Source organism: Bos taurus, chromosome 8 (assembly GCF_002263795.3).
Source record: "Bos taurus isolate L1 Dominette 01449 registration number 42190680 breed Hereford chromosome 8, ARS-UCD2.0, whole genome shotgun sequence".
Classification (NCBI taxonomy): domain Eukaryota; kingdom Metazoa; phylum Chordata; class Mammalia; order Artiodactyla; family Bovidae; genus Bos; species Bos taurus.
The window spans coordinates 109828104-109844567 of NC_037335.1; the positions used below are offsets into that span (position 1 = coordinate 109828104).

The 16464-nt window shown below is 51.1% G+C and overlaps 1 protein-coding gene across 9 annotated transcripts in view; it reads right to left on the reverse strand.

Moving 5' to 3' along the window:
- Positions 1-697: 697 nt before the first annotated feature.
- CDK5RAP2 (CDK5 regulatory subunit associated protein 2) overlaps positions 698-16464 on the reverse strand; it is a 184244-nt gene continuing 168477 nt past the window's right edge. For 4 of the 9 annotated variants that reach the window (XM_059889004.1, XM_059889002.1, XM_005210587.5 and 1 more), the window contains 4 exons: positions 14135-14278; positions 4488-4614; positions 1203-1249; positions 698-788 (listed from right to left, as the gene is read on the reverse strand). In XM_059889004.1, the coding sequence (XP_059744987.1) occupies positions 717-788; positions 1203-1249; positions 4488-4614; positions 14135-14278 (390 nt within the window). In that variant the 3' untranslated portion in view covers positions 698-716. Of the gene's footprint in view, positions 794-1202; positions 1250-4487; positions 4615-14134; positions 14279-16464 lie in introns of all 9 variants that reach the window. The other 5 variants (XM_059889006.1, XM_005210588.5, NM_001192169.3 and 2 more) reach the window with 3 other exon arrangements.

Sequence of the window (16464 nt, forward strand, 5' to 3'; positions counted from 1 at the left end):
GGTCTAGAACCAGGACTCCTTTTCCCTCCACACTGTGGTGCCGAGCCCTCCTGTGGGCTGTTTGGAGCTTCCTTTGAGGAACTCGGCTGTGAGACTTCTAGAAAAAGGAGCTGCCACATTACGACTAAATCTCACTTTTCCCGCACTGGGATGGACTCAGGTACGTGTGTGCAAGTATTTCTTAAGATGAGTGCTCAGATGACAGGAAGCCAAGCACAGACGGTCCTTCCTGACCACCGACCTGCCCATCCCTTGGTGAGAAGCAGAGGTGGGGGCCCAGGCCTACTTGTAGCCCAGGCTTCTGCCTCCCTGAGCCCCAGGCCTCCAGCGGATGCCATCCCGTCGCCTCCACCACCGTCGCCTCGGGAGCTGACGGGGTAGCGGTGGAGGGCCCAGTTCGGGGTCTGGAAGGACAGGAGGGCGCAGAGGACCTGGGCCAGTCGCTCGGCTGTCCTGCGGCCACACGAGCGGCCTGGACCACCCCAGAGTCCCCACCCCCACAGAGGCCTCGGGGTGAGCGTTGGACTGAGCAATGGAGTGTCGCTCTGCAGGCCCAGGGTGGGGGTGGGTTTCTGAAGGACCGCTGGACACCAGCGAGGAAAGGAGATAGATGGTGGGTGGGCATTGGAAGAGACCAGACAGCCCCTCTCCCCTCCAAAGCAGGAGCCCCACCCCATGACAGACAGGCAGGACGAGCTCAGCGGGAACCCCAAGCTTTATTGGCTCAAAGTTCTCCTCAGGAGCCTGGTCGGCTGGGACTGGACGTTCCAGGGTGGGCACTCCCGGGCCTGAGCTAGGAGAAGGGAGGGGGAAAAAATGAGAATTTTAGGTCACATGGAGGGTTTCTGGAGTATGATCCCTGACAGGGTTAAAGGTGAGTAGTTCTGAAACTACTTTCAAAGACATGCTGTTTGATCAGTAAATATTTATAGAACCAGATGATAATGAAACATTTATCAAATGCCCACTATGTGTCAGGCACCGTGTGCTGCGTTTCTCACCGGTTAAAAAACAACACACCAATAACTAGAGCCACCATCAAAAATGAGGCACGATAAAACGAAACTTTCTATGCACTGCTGGCAGAAAAACACAGCTGGCAGAGAACAGGTGACCGGTCCACCTTCATCTTTGACAAGGAAGCCACTGCCAGCCCCACCCCACGCCCCGTCCTCCGCACGACGGCCTCAAAGCGACATTACCTCCAGGTTCCCTCTGGCCTTCCGAAGGACCTTGTGTGTCACGACCACTGAGGAGAGAGGAGAGAACGGGGCGATCAGACACGGATGCCCCGCGAGACGGCGCACCAGCCAGGGCAGGGAGGAGGCCTCGAGGAGAGAACGGGGCAATTAGACACGGATGCCCCGCGAGACAGCGCACCAGCCAGGGCAGGGAGGAGGCCTCGAGGAAAGAACAGGGTGATCAGACACGGATGCCCCGCAAGACGGCGTACCAGCCAGGGCAGGGAGGAGGCCTCGAGGAGAGAACGGGGCGATCAGACACGGATGCCCCGCAAGACGGCATACCAGCCAAGGGCAGGGAGGAGGCCTCGAGGACAGAACGGGGCGATCAGACACGGATGCCCTGCAAGACGGCGTACCAGCCAAGGGCAGGGAGGAGGCCTCCAGCTGCAAGAGGCTCAGGCCTGCGGACAGTCCCGCAGCATCCAGACCCAGAGGTGTCTACCTCATCACACACCCAGGACCAAGTGACCTGTCAGAGAGGGTGGGCCAGAGACCCCTCCTCAAGTCTAAGCCACCAGCTCTGTGATGCCAGAAGGCAGGGCATGTGACACCACGTTGCAGATGAAACTGAGGCCCGGCAGGGCCAGGGGGACCCCCGAGCCCACCTCTGCGGGCTGGGCCGCGGTGCGGGGAGGGAAGAGGCCTGCGCCCGTCTTGGAGCCCTCATCCCCCGGAAAAGCCACTCTGGGAATGGGGAGTGCCCGCTCCAAGCAAACACAGGTGTGCAGGCCAGGGCCAGGCGGGAGGGCAGTGCAGTCCCGGGGTGGGCGCCTGACCACAGGGAGGATGGACGGACGGATATGGGGCAGCTCCCTGTGCGGGCAGCATGCTCCACCTGGAGAAGCGGCTGGGGCGGGACCACCTTGCAGCTCCCTGGGCTCCATGGCTGCGGGCAGAGGCCCAGCACGTGGGAACCCATGGGCAGGTGGAGGGCCCACCTCGGGGCACAGCTGTAAAGGAAGACAGCTTCTCCCCGCAGCCCCTGTCTGTCCCCCAGATGCCAGGAGAAGGGGGAAGGCCACCACTGACGGAGTCGGGCTGGATCAGGACACGCCCTCAACGGGCCTCTGAGATGGCCAGGGACTACATCTACGCCAGGGGAGGACACACAGTCTTCTGGACTGGGTCCTTGGCCAGTGAGGCTGAGACCAACTCCCTGCTGGCTTATTCCGAAGAGGTGCCATGCGGTGGCCTCGAGAAAATACTTATTTCTCGCCTCACAAAAGCTTCCATCTGGAGGTAATGGAGTCTGCACACACTCTGTGACATGGGGCGGGCACAGATGCTGTGGCCTTGTTTTTAACTGGGTGCAGTGAATCTCAGAGGTGCCCGCTGCCACCTGTGCCACCGCAGCCCCATGCTGCAGGGCAGAAGTTCTTAACTTGGGTCCAGGCTCATGCTTCCGGGCATCCTAAATCCCCGGAAACCATGTCCAAATCTGTGTGTACACAGTTGTGTGCATCTTTCTGGGGAGAGACAGCACCTCTCCTGAGATTCGCCAAGGGGCCTGGGACCCAGAGAAGAGTAAGTATCGTGGCACTAAAAGTATCAAACGAGTCACGTCTCACCTGGCCCAAGTCTGAAGGGGGCCCCGCATCTGAACAGCACCGCCCACCTTCCGAGCAAGAACCCCCACTGAGCCGAGAAGCCCGAAGGGCAGAGTGGGGAAGGGCTGGCCCCAGGCAGAGGCGTGCCTAGAGCCCAGGTCTGCCTGACAGCACTGGACCCCTTCCCCCAAAGACCCCAGCCTCAGTGGCGTCTAGCGGCGACAGGCGGTCTGTCAGCTGCGACCTCAGTCAGCACCCCGAGAGGCTCCTGCCCACTAGAGGCGGGACGTGGAGTGGGCAGCCCCAGACCACACGGGAGGCTCTCGCAGTCACTCTGTCTGTCCCCTCCTTTCCCGGCAGATTCTGAGCAGAGCTGGCGTGTCCACCTTGACCCAAGCGGGGTTAGGGAGAGGTGGGGACATTTCCCCAGCTTCCACCTAGTCCCTGAGAGCTGGAGCAGCCCTGGGAGAGGCCGGCGGGCCTGGAGTCCTGGGGGGACTCACAAGCGTGGCCAAGCCGCCCGCTCGCTGTACAACCTTGGGCAGGCCCTCCCTGCAGCTGAGACGGACTCTGGGTCGGGCCATGGGGAGAAATACGGAGATGGTGACGCCGTCCTAGCAGGGGAGATGCTACGACACATCGGAGGTTACTGGTTTGCCACCACCTCCATGCGCAGAGCTCAGTCTGACCTCGTGGAATAAAGGAGCCAAAGAACTAACGCTGATGGAGCATCTCTTCTGTCCCAGGAAGATGTACAAGAGAGCGGAGACGTCACTCCCGTCCCTTACAGGTGAGAAAACAGGGGCACTTCTTTATGAAGTTGTGATGAGAACCCAGGCCCATCCAGCCAGTCTGAGTCCCCTGGAATTACCGTCTCCGGTTAGAGGTGAGGACTCTACAGCTTGGAGAGCTAAAGTCATTTATTCCCGGTCTTGCAGGAAAGGGGCGATCTGAGCTACGGCTCCCCGACCCAGGCCTCGGCGCTGGGTTCTGGGCCCTGGGTCCGCCACAGTGACTCAGCCATCTGAACCCACTTCCGGAACCTGCTCTCCTGGAGGCAGGGTTCACTTCCTGTGCCTGGGACTGCCTGGGGCAACAGCCACAGGGCTCTGCTGGCTGTGAACCCCAGTGTTCCCTGGACTCAGGGCTGCACAAAGCGCGCTCCCTCTTCCTCCGGCTGCAGGCACCTGACCCAGCCAAACGGCCCGCCGCCACCGCAGACACAGCCTCGGTGGCACTGCCCCCACGCGGACCCCCTCCCAGTGCCCCTCTTCTCTACAAGGGACTTGATCTCCTAGGCCAGAGCCCCACAGACATCCGCCAGTCTGCCAGGGCTACCTCCCTACTAGCTTTCAACACCATCCTCGCCCCTCCACGGCCCTGTACAGCCCCCAAAGGGGCCTCCCCACCTCCCAGCCGTTCTGTGCTCAGCCACGGGGACCTAACACACGAGGGACCCTGTGGTCGTTGATGCTTCTGCCTGGGTCTGGCCCACAAGGCCCCTTGTAAGTTAAGGATGTTGACAGGCCACCAGCCCACGGTCCAGCGGGGGCTGTGCCACCCAGAGGCTCTCGGAGGACCCCGGGTGAAAGATGCAAGGGAACCCAAATGAAGGAGGCGTCAGGACAACCCAGGGCCGGGTTTAGTCCGCCCAGAGGTAGGGCCCAGACATGGCAGCCACCCCACCGCCACTCACACTGGTCAAAGATGACCTTCTCCTGGTTCTTGCTCAGTTGCAACAGCTTCAGGGTGTTATGCAACTTCTTTTCTTGTTCAAACAGTTTTTTGTGGAGTTTGCTGATCTCTGCCTTCAGTTCTCCCATCTAAAGAGAAGGGGATTTAGAAAAAAAAAAAGAACAAAGAATAGAAACGTCAGATCATATAGGAAGAATTGCAAAACCATATAAAAAGCACTCAACCTTCCAAACAAAGGTATCTGAGTAAAAGCTAGAAGCCACGTGCTGCCGGCCAGATGGAGGCAAGCGTGCAGGCACAGCGGCCTCAGGACCGCTGGCGGAGCTGCAAGCCGGGGCAGCCCAGGGTGCACCCAGGCCCCCGAGACACAGCAGATGTTAGGATGCACTTAACCCTCTGACCAGTGAGTCTACGCTTGGACATACACCCCCAAGGAGGGGCGGTGCAGCCCCAAGCAGATGCCTTGGCTCCAGGATGTTCACCTCAGCACTGTTCAGGGCAGGACGAAATAAACAACCTGGTTTGTTTCGATAGGGATTTAGGTAACTTAATTATGGTACTTATATACAATGGAGCAATTTCGCAGCTATTAGAAATGATGTTGTAGGACTTCATTTACTGACATTGAGAGATGATGGTAATTAGTGACAGAAGAGCCCAGAACAGCTCCTGTGCGCCAGGGCACGCCGGTTTCACAAAATTGAACGCATATATCTCTATCCATAGGCGTGTATATCAAGACGTCTAAACCATCTGACAACAGAGACATCGTGAAAATGGTTACAGTGTTCAATTGCTGAGAGATGGGATTTGGAATATTTTGTTTTTCGTTTTTTTAATTTATCAGAATTGAGTTTTTCCCCCCAAAACTATAATGCTGGTTTATTTTTAATGCTTACATCTTACAAAGAGGATATAAAGATACTATTAGGGGGAGTATGATCTGTTAGGAGAGCCTGCTTTGATTTTTTCAGAGACGGGGAGAGAGTAGACGGTGACGAGCCCACAGCCCCCAGGCCCCTAAAGTGGAATATGCACCCGTGGTGACTCTCTCGGGCCTCCCTGATGGCACCAGAGGTAAAGAACCCGCCTGCAATGCGGGAGACGTGACGAGACCAGGGTTCGAGCCCTGGGTCGGGAAGATCCTCTGGAGGCAGGCAAAGCAAGCCACTCCAGTATTCTTGCCTGGAGAATCCCACGGACAGAGGGGCCTGGCGGGCTACAGTCCAAGGGGTCGCAGAGAGTCGGACACGACTTAAGAGGCTTAGCACGACGCACGCAGCAGCCCTCCTGCCTAGCCTCCACGGAACTGGTGCGTGGGGTGACGCGCACTCGCTTCCTCATGAAACACCAGGACTGTAAGCTGCCTGGCACCGGCCACCCTGTGCGCCACTGAAACACCTCTGCTGCCGACTTACGGAGAACCGCTTTAGTTTGTCCCCAAACTTTTTTAGGCTCTTATAATCAGTTATGTGATTTAATTTTTAAGTAAACTTATGAAATATGTGTATGAAAAGACAGAACCGGTTGAAAGAAAACCTGCATATGTTTCAGAGAAGACCTGATAAAGGCAAGTCACTAAAAAAACCCACATTGCTGCCAAATTAGCTGTGGGTGAGTCAACTCTAAAAGATGTGGGAGGAACACAGTCTAGAAGAATTCTACATTCAAATTGCTTCCAAGTACCTAAGTTTTTTCTTCATCTTCAAGAAACAGAAATTGGAAGTGACAGACATACATTATGGATGTAGTTTATGAAAGAAAGGAGACGGGGAACTTCAATCAGCAGACCCATATTCAAAGAAGAGGCCCTGGCCCGACATCAAAAGAATGGCAAATGAATGTACATTGCACTGTTTTTAAGTTAAACTGAGATGTTTAAGGTATGTATCATTTTTTGATTCCCTGCTTTAACCTACTTTTAAGATTAACCAATCGTGTCAGCTACAAGGACTTCGACAGTGCTTCCAAAACAGATCCTAATTAAAACACGAGGTTTTCTTTGATTCCTCCTCAAGCTGAGAGCCCGGAGACTTCTGCTCTGGCCGCGGCTTCACAGGCCACACATTCGGGGATAAGGTCACTCTTCACTCGGAGCCCTGGGTCCACATCTGTAAACAGGGATGATGCGTGACCCTCCTGTCACACGGCAGAGGACAGAGACTCAGAGGAGAGGCTCCCTGAAGACAGGGAGGACGGTTACTTGCCTGCCCAACCTTACCTCTCCTTCTCAAGTCAGCTCAGACAGCATCTTCTCCAGGAAGCCCTCTTGAGAAGCTTCCCCACCACAGCCTCAGCTGCTTACTGCTCCTCTGGGTGCCCATCGTGTCCAGGGCTTTCCCTAACATTTCCCACTTCACGGTGGATTGTAACAGGTCATTACTTGTTCGCTTCCCCACCTACACTATAAGCTCCCTGAGGGCAGAACTCAATTCCTCCCTCTGACTCCCCAGCGACTGGCTCAAAGTAGGTGCTGTGAGGCCATATGCCAAGCGGTGGGTTCACCTGCACTCTCAACACACCCTGAACACCCTGAAATCTACCCAGCACTGAAGACAAGGCATTATATACAAGTGTCTGCTGTCTCTCTGAACTAAAAATCTTCATTTTCACAGGACGAAGACGCCAGGGTGAAGACAGCAGGGCTCCAGAGCTCCATTGCTTCCAGATGCTAAGATGATGGAGCAAGTGAGTTTCAGCTCTCATGGTGATTTAGTCGCTCAGTCGTGACTGACTCTTGCAACCTCATGGACTGTGGCCCACCAGGTTCCTCTGTCCAGAGGATTTTCCAGGCAAGAACACTAGAGTGGGCTGCCATCTCCTCCAGGGGATCTTCCCAACCCAGGGATTGAACCTGCATGTCCTGCATTGCATGCGGATTCTTTACCACTGACCACCAGGGATTCCCTTCAGTCCTTCCTTCTGAAAAACAGGACTAATAATCCTTAACCCTCTGGAGGCTCCTGGAAGGGATAAGACGAGATGCTACTGTACAGCAGAGTCCCTGACCCCCAGCAGGACGGCAACAGAGCCACTCTTCTCGGGGCCACAGTGCTGAGATCAGAGCTGAGACTTAACGAGTGTGCTGCCTGACTTCTCTAACTGTTTTGTTTTTTTTTCCCAGTTGGTTGTTATTCTTTTTTAAAATGAAAAATCTCAAAACATTTACAGAAGTAGAAAGAACAGGAGAATGAACCACTAGATACCCATCCAGCTGCAGCAGCTACAGCTATCAACTAACGGCCAGACTCGTTTCATCTATACCCCTGCCCGTCCTCAGTCTAAAATTATTTTTAAAAACTCAATCCTAGAACCCAATCATGTTTCACCCCAAAATATTTCAGTATACAGCTCTAGAAGAAAAAGATTCTTTTTAAAAAAACCACAATGTCATTATCACATCTAAAACAATGAGCATGACTGCTTAGTATCACCAAACAGATGTTGGTAGATACGTTCCTGATTGCATCACAATTTGTATTATTGTTTTAAAACAACTGACTTGATTCAGCATCCAAATAAACTTCATGTTTTGTATCTGACTGTTATGTCTCCAGTTTCTTTTAATCCAGTGGGTCTCAGAGTTACCAAGAAGCCTCGTAAACACAGATCACTGGGGCCACCCCCAGACTTCGTGATTCCGTGGGTCTTGGGCGAGGCCTGAAAATCTGCCTTTCTGACCAGGGTCCAGATAGTGTTGGAGGCACGTGATCTGAGAACCGCTGCAACATCTGCAACTTTCACTCTCTCTCCTCTCCCTTTTTTCTTAGGATGAAAAGAGGGTCTAAGCTCATGGTGTACAAATCCTGCCCCAGACCTGGAATCAAGCCATTGCACCAAGGAGTTCTAACTGCCTTTAGGAAAATAAAAGGTACTTAGAAACCAGTTTGGCGCCAGGGGTGCTCCCTGGTACTGGCTTGGACATTTTCAGAGTCTTTTAAAAGTAAAGAAAACTACTAAATTTTTAAAATAGAAAATACATCAGGAGTTCACATATATGCATTTCTCTTCCCTGATAGTAAAAATTTCAACAAAAGTTATTTGTTTTATCCTATGATAAAATACAGTAATTTCAAAACATTAATACAAATATTAACAATATATTTACTAAAAACAGTTTAAATTTTTTGACAGTTCGTTCCTGCTCTTTCAGTATTTCCACTAAGAAAATACAATCAAATCACTGTGTTTGTCATTGAAATGTTACCGCTGTTTGGCCATGTGGCCTCTAGGATCCTAGTTCCCTGACCAGGGATCGAATTTGTGCCCCTTGAAGTGGAAGTTCCAAGTGCGAACCACTGGACCAGCAGGGAATTTGTGAAATGTTTCCTCTTTGAGTGGTTATGCCTTCAATTATGTACAGGAAAGCTGGTTTGTTTTATCTTGAATATTTTAAAATTGCTTTCCCCCCCATTTTAATTTTTATTTATAATTACATAAAGCATTTTATAGAGTTTCAAAGTCAAATTTATGAAACAAGATCAATTCAGAGAAATCTACCTTCTATCCTTGTTCCTCCATCCTCTTCCTTCCCACCCCCATATGTAAACTCTTCTATTCCTGTTTGTCCTTTCTCTTAAAAACATTTTTTCAGTCCATACAAATTATGCTTTATTTTTCAGCATCTCTTATCAAACTTCAAGAATGAGAGTGATTTTCCTGCCGGGACTGAAAGCATAAATTAAGTCTGGAACTAGACGGTCTGGGTGGCTATTCCCCTGGACAATTCAGTTGATCAGAGTGAACAGTCTTTTATTTTTTACGTTTTAAAAAAAATTATTTTCAATTGGGAAATAATTGCCTTATAATATTATGTTGGCTTCTGCCATACAAAAATGTGACTCAGCCGTAAGTATACATATGTCCCCTCCTTCTCTGCACCCCCCCGCCACCCCACCCCACCAGGCTGTCACAGAGCACCAGGCTGAGCTCCTGTCACAAAGCAACTTCTCACTAGCTATCTGTTTACATATGGTGATGTAAATGTTTCAATGCTACTCTCTCAATTCCTCCCACCCTATAAATATTTTTATAAACAAATATGTGTACATATTTGTATCTCTCCTCACAACTTTCTTAGATAAACTTATACATGTGATATACACTTTCCAGAGCAGTCTTAGGGACTGTCGGAGACGCGAAAGGCAATTTAATGACACTCAGAGAAAACACCAGGTAGTAAAAAAAAAAACCACTGGAGCAGCTGATGGGAACCTGGAACCTGCTTCACACGGATTTCACACCAAGAAAGAGGCGCCGCATGAAACCCAGGCAGGGACGGAAAAGCGGCTGGAGGCGGCTCAGCACCACGCAGGGGTCTGTGTGCGCCAGCAGCCATCTCGGAGTGTCTCCGAGGGCCTCTTTCTGGCTCTAAAATTCTGTGATGCTAAAGTAAGCATAATCAGTTATCTGAGAAACCTCGGAAATAAGGTGCAAACCTTCACAAGCACTGACCAGTCCCTAGACTAATTTGCACTATAGTGGGGGAGATCAACGTGCCGACAATCTGTGTTTATACACGCGGATACACACACACTCGGAAGAGAAACAAGAAGTGCATCCATCTATTTAACAGACGTTACTCTACTGAGGACAAAAACGCTGTATCAAGGGTGAAATATTTAGCTTAGACACGTGCTTTAAAAATCACATGAGCAAGCACTGGTTTAGAAGGATGAGAGGAAATTATTCATTCATTCAAAAACATGAACAAAATAGACATGGCCCCTCATGGATAACAGAGACACAGACATTAAACAAGTGTGTAAGTGTGACGCACGATAAAGGTTAGCATGAAACTGAAGAGGGTGCTGTGACGAACTGATCGGAAGCCTCTCTGACCTTGAAGTAACATTTAAGCTGAGACCTGCTGCTGCTAAGCCGGTTCAGTCGTGTCCGACTCTGTGCGACCCCGTAGACGGCAGCCCACCAGGCTCCCCCGTCCCTGGGATTCTCCAGGCAAGAACATGGAGTGGGTTGCCATTTCCTTCTCCAATGCGGGAAAGTGAAAAGTGAAAGTGAAGTCGCTCAGTCGTGTCCAACTCTTAGTGACCCCATGGACTACAGCCCACCAGGCTCCTCCGTCCATGGGATTTTCCAGGCAAGAGTACTGGAGTGGGGTGCCATTGCCTTAAGGTGAGAAAAAGCCAGCTGGAGGGAGGGAGCACTTCTGTTTTCTGGGCCTGAGATGGAAACAAGCTCGGAGGGTTATGAGGAAAGGCGAGGCCAGTGTGGAGCCGGAGCTCGGTGGGGGTCCCCTCCAACAGGCACCTCCACTCCACACACAGACTTCCTCACGTGATGACGGGACATGCGCTTCCCCGAGCCCGGCGCACCCAGGTTCCTGCCCAGGATCCCAGGAGGGACGCCCAAGGACAGGCCCAGCAGAACCTTCCGAGCCAAGAGCTGCTTCACTGCTACTTCCCTGGCACGGCTGCGAGCTCTGAGGGCTGTTAGAAGGTAACTAGATAGGTGATGATGTGGAATGCACGTTTCCCTTCTGCCTTCCTGCTGGACTTGGGCCAAAAATTTACAGGTTACATAAAGGAGGGAGTATCTCTCAGACTACCAAGGTGACAGCTTGAACTCTCCCTTAACTGACAGGCCGCTTCTTCCAGGGAGGCTTCTTTGATTACCGGAGTCGGTACTTGCCTGGACCTAATATGACATGGTACTCACACACACTGAAATCACATGGATTCTTTGCAGCCAAAGATGGAGAAGCTCTATACAGTCAGCAAAAACAAGACCAGGACCTGACTGCGACTCAGATCATGAGCTCCTTATTGCCAAATTCAGACTTAAATTGAAGAAAGTGGGGAAAACCACTAGATAATTCAGGTATGATCTAAATCAAATTTCTTATACAGTGGAAGTGACAAATAGATTTAAGGGCCCAGATCTGACAGACAGAGTACCTGATGAACCATGGATGGAGGTTCGTGACATTGTACAGGAGGCAGGGAGCAGGATCATCCCCAAGAAAAAGACATGCAAAAAAGCAAAATGGCTGTCTGAGGAGGCCTTAAAAATAGCTGTGAAAAGAAGAGAAGCGAAAAGCAAAGGAGAAAAGGAAAGATATACCTATTTGAATGCGGAATTACAAAGAACAGCAAGGAGAGATAAGAAAGCCTTCCTCAGTGATCAGTGCAAAGAAATAGAGGAAAACAATAGAATGAGAAAGACTAGAGATCTCTTCAAGATGATCAGAGATACCAAGGGAACACTTCATGCAAAGATGGGCTCGATAAAGGACAGAAATGGTAGGGACCTAACAGAAGTAGAAGATATGAAGAACAGGTGGCAAGAATACACAGAAGAACTATACAAAAAAGATCTTCACGACCCAAGATAATCACAATGGTGTGATCACGCACCTAGAGCCAGACATCCAGGAATGTGAAGTCAAGTGGGCCTTAGAAAGCATCACTATGAACAAAGCTAGTGGAGGTGATAGAATTCCAGTTGAGCTATTTCAAATCCTGAAAGATGATGCTGTGAAAGTGCTGCACTCAATATGCCAGCAAATTTGGAAAACTCAGCAGTGGCCACAGGACTGGAAAAGGTCAGTTTTCATTCCAATCCCAAAGAAAGGCAATGCCAAAGAATGCTCAAACTACTGCACAATTGCACTCATCTCCCACACTAGCAAAGTAATGCTCAAAATTCTCCAAGCCAGGCTTCCGCAATACATGAACCATAAACTTCCAGATGTTCAAGCTGGTTTTAGAAACGGAAGAGGAACCAGAGATCAAATTGCCAACATCCGCTGGATCATCGAAAAAGCAAGAGAGTTCCAGAAAAATATCTATTTCTGCTTTATTGACTATGCCAAAGCCTTTGACTGTGTGGATCACAATAGACTGGAAAATTCTGAAAGAGATAGGAATACCAGACCACCTGACCTGCCTCTTGAGAAATCTGTATGCAGGTCAGGAAGCAACAGTTAGAACTGGACATGGAACAACAGACTGGTTCCAAATAGGAAAAGGAGCACGTCAAGGCTGTATACTGTCACCCTGTTTATTTAACTTATATGCAGAGTACATCATGAGAAACGCTGGACTGGAGGAAGCACAAGCTGGAATTAAGATTGCCGGGAGAAATATCAACAACCTCAGATATGCAGATGACACCACCCTTATGGCAGAAAGTGAAGAGAACTAAAGAGCCTCTTGATGAAAGTGAAAGAGGAGAGTGAAAAAGTTGGCTTAAAGCTCAACATTCAGAAAACAAAGATCATGGCATCCGGTCCCATCACTTCATGGGAAATAGATGGGGAAACAGTGGCTGATTTTATTTTCTTGGGCTCAAAAATCACTGCAGGTGGTGACTGCAGCCATGAAATTAAAAGACGCTTCCTCCTTGGAAGGAAAGTTATGACCAACCTAGACAGCATATTAAAAAGCAGAGACATTACTTTGCCAACAAAGGTCCGTCTAGTTAGGGCTATGGTTTTTCCAGTGGTCATGTATGGATGTGAGAGTTGGACCGTAAAGAAAGCTGAATGCCGAAGAATGGATGCTTTTGAACTGTGATGTTAAAAGAAGACTCTTGAGAGTCCCTTGGACTGCGAGGAGATCCAACCAGTCCATTCTGAAGGAGATCAGTCCTGGGTGTTCATTGGAAGGACTGATGAAGCTGAAGCTTCAATACTTTGGCCGTCTGATGTGAAGAACTGACTCATTTGAAAAGACCCTGATGCTGGGAAAGACTGACAAGAAGGGGACGACAGAGGATGAGATGGTTGGATGGCATCACCGACTCGATGGACATGGGTTTGGGTAAACTCTGGGCGTTGGTGATGGACAGGCAGTCCTGGCATGCTGCGGTTCATGGGGTCGCAAAGAGTGGGACACGACTGAGCGACTGAACCGAACTGAACTCACACACACAAACCCAGGGACGGCATCTGCTCTGCCTGACTCCTGAGCTGTGCCAGGGCAGATGCAAATGAGGATGGGGTGGGAGCAACTGTTCTTAATTCAGTCACATGCAAGTTACTGCCAAGTCTAGCTTTTAAGGGAAATTTCAGTGGCTTTGTAATAAATGATTTTCATTGGCTTAAAATAAAAAAAAAGGCACAACTAGTTTCTAAGTAGTTAAAATAGATTTACAAAGCCCACTAAAATATGATGCTGAAAGCTATCAAAAGGAATCAAGACAGTCCAGAGAAAAGGCATCAGAAATGAAAGAGATCTTGAACAGAACGGAACGAGCTAGTCCATGAGGACAACCTGGGACTTAAAAGCTTATCAAATACAAGCCTGTCCTTGGGATTCAACACTGCTGCTTCCAACCCGGCTCTGCATCCTTGAGTGCGTGCCTCACTGCCCGAGCCACAGTTTCCTCGTGTGTGGAATGTGGACAGGGTTCCTCCCAAAACAGACATGCTCTGCGTGGGGCCGGGGTCAGGTCCCGGCTGTAGCCGAGTTTGCAGGGCACCAGGGACCGAGGAAGAACAGGCCTGCAGCAGCCAGCGCAGTGTCTGACGCGTCGTTAAACACGCACGGAGGCTTCCCTGCCACCCTCCACGTTCCCCCGGTGGAGGCACAACTGCCGCGGGCCCGGCCCTGGGCTGGACACGGCGGCGGCGAGGCCCAGGCCCGGCGGTCCCTGGAGCCTCTGCGTCCGCGTGCCGCCACCCACCTGTTCGCAGTGGAGCGTGCACTGGCCGTCGGTGGGCAGCGAGACCTTCCAGAAACGCACCAGCAACCCCGCGGCCTCGTCCAGCGTCCGCCTGGCAGAGCTCACGCCGGTGACAAAGCTGCTCGGGGGCTCCGCGTGTGGACCCTGCATCGGGGAACGTGAAGGCTGTTGGGTGCAGTCTGGAGAAAGATCACGGACAAGCTGGCTCTCACAGGCAGCATGAATCGCCAGACCACGGGGCCTGCATTCCACATTCTGAGCCAGAGCCTGGCGTGGACGACATCAATGTACGGTTAAAGCTGGTGAATTACAGATTATGAGGGAACTTCGTTGGTGATATTAGGCCCATCAACAAGCATGATCAGTGGCCACCTGAGGGCACTATATTTATTTCGGCCACAAGAGGGTCCATGGCCGGCCCCCGCCCTGCTCCGCAGCCCTGGAGCCTCTCAACAGCCAGCAATGCAGCATGGTCGTTTCTGTCCCCTGCATCCCCGGCTCCTCGGCTCTGCCTGCCGCCAGCGGGACTTGCCCCGTCAAGTCTCCATCACCCCTCGGGCAGGCAGGAGCAAGTCAAACTGGGGAGTTTCTCAAGGGCACAAGAAAGCGAAGAATGTGAACCCCAGAAGACAAAGTACAAAATAGATTTTTTTAAAGAAAGAAATGAAGAGTATCATTTTCACAAGTAGATAAAGACGAAACAATATGACACACCCTGTTAAGCTATCAAATTGGCAAAAAAACATTTATAAATAAAAATACTCACTGAAGACACAGGCGCAGAGGCACCCTCACTCGTAAACGGAGACACTGACACACACACTTGTGGAAAGCAACTCAGCAGTGGCTTCCAACAAAAGCTACGAGGCCACGCGGCCTGGGAGCACGTGAGTTTACTTCTAGAAATCCGTCCCTAACGGACGGTTCTAAGGTATCACCAGAGATCCAGTTACAAGGATGCTCGTGACAGCTTAAATGTCCAGCAAACAGGTGAGAGAGTAAATAGACGGCTCTGTATCCACGCTGGCTTACTTTTCAGCCACGAAAAGTCAAGCTTTTAGGAAAATACTGAACAAGATTGAAATGTTAATATAATGTTAACTGAAAGTCAAATACAAAACTCATATGTAATGAGTCAGTTTTACAGACTTTATGAATGAGACACAAGTACACACATATGAAAATTCTAAGCGTTGAGCACTATGTGGTATTTTTATAGATGCTTTTATGTTTCTCTATAGTTTCTAGTTTCTGTAAAATAAAGATCATAATCAGAAAAGAACAATACTCTTACTTATATTTACGATTTCATTCAACGAGTATTTACCAGGCACCTACTCCCTGCCAGGCCCCGGGTGACACAGTGGGTATATGAGAGTGAACAAACACACGCTCTCCCTACTCTTATTGATGGGATGAAAAAAGCAAAGCTGGCTTTCACAATATTGTAAAACAAAACAAAAAGGCAAAACAGCTATTATGAAGTAGGGGGCTTAAGTGTCCTCAATGAGAACCCAAAAAGAAGGATCAGAAAATGTGACCCACAGAAGCTCGAAGGTTGAGTCCAGTCCAGAGGAGGAAGGAAATTTGACCCCAAGTCTTGGAGAAAGTCAATGAGAAACTTTATGTCAAGCACACAGGGGTCCTTGACTTTAAAATGAGGATTCTGGCAGGACGCCGCAGGAAGAAGGGGTAGGTGGTCTTCCCAGCCAGAGGGCACAGGGAGCCAGGGCTGGAGGAAAAGCAGCCGCACCAGGCTGGGCCAGCAACTGGGGAGCGAGGAGAGACGGTGGGCGGGCAGGAGCAGACCCCGGCGTGAGAAAGTATGCACAGCACGGGGAGCAGAAGAAAAGCAGCCACGCCCGGCTGGGGCAGCACTGGGGAGCGGGCAGAGATGGCGGGCGGGCAGGAGCAGACCCCGGCGTGAGAAAGTCTGCACAGCACGGGGAGCGGGAGGTGTCACACGGCTGCGGGGCAGGACACCAGGGCGCTCTGGAGGACATGCAGCGGGGTTCCAGCCCTGGAGGCGCCGAGTTCCTTCCGCTCGGCGTCTGTACAGTGGGCACAACACCACCCATCGTGAAGGCTGCTAACCGGCCACGTGCTGGGAGGGCAGCCGCCACCCGTCAGAGGGGGCGCGGGGCAGCTCGTGTCAGCAAGAGCGTCCCAAGGGACTGTGCGATCCTTCCACGCCACGTGAGGATCAGGACCTCAGCCATGCTGAGCGTGGAGGCTGGGAGCGGGGCGGACCGGTGACCGGGGGGAAGAACAGACGGACACGTGACAGGCCTGAAGGACAGAGGGACGGATGCGAGCCTGGACAGACAGAG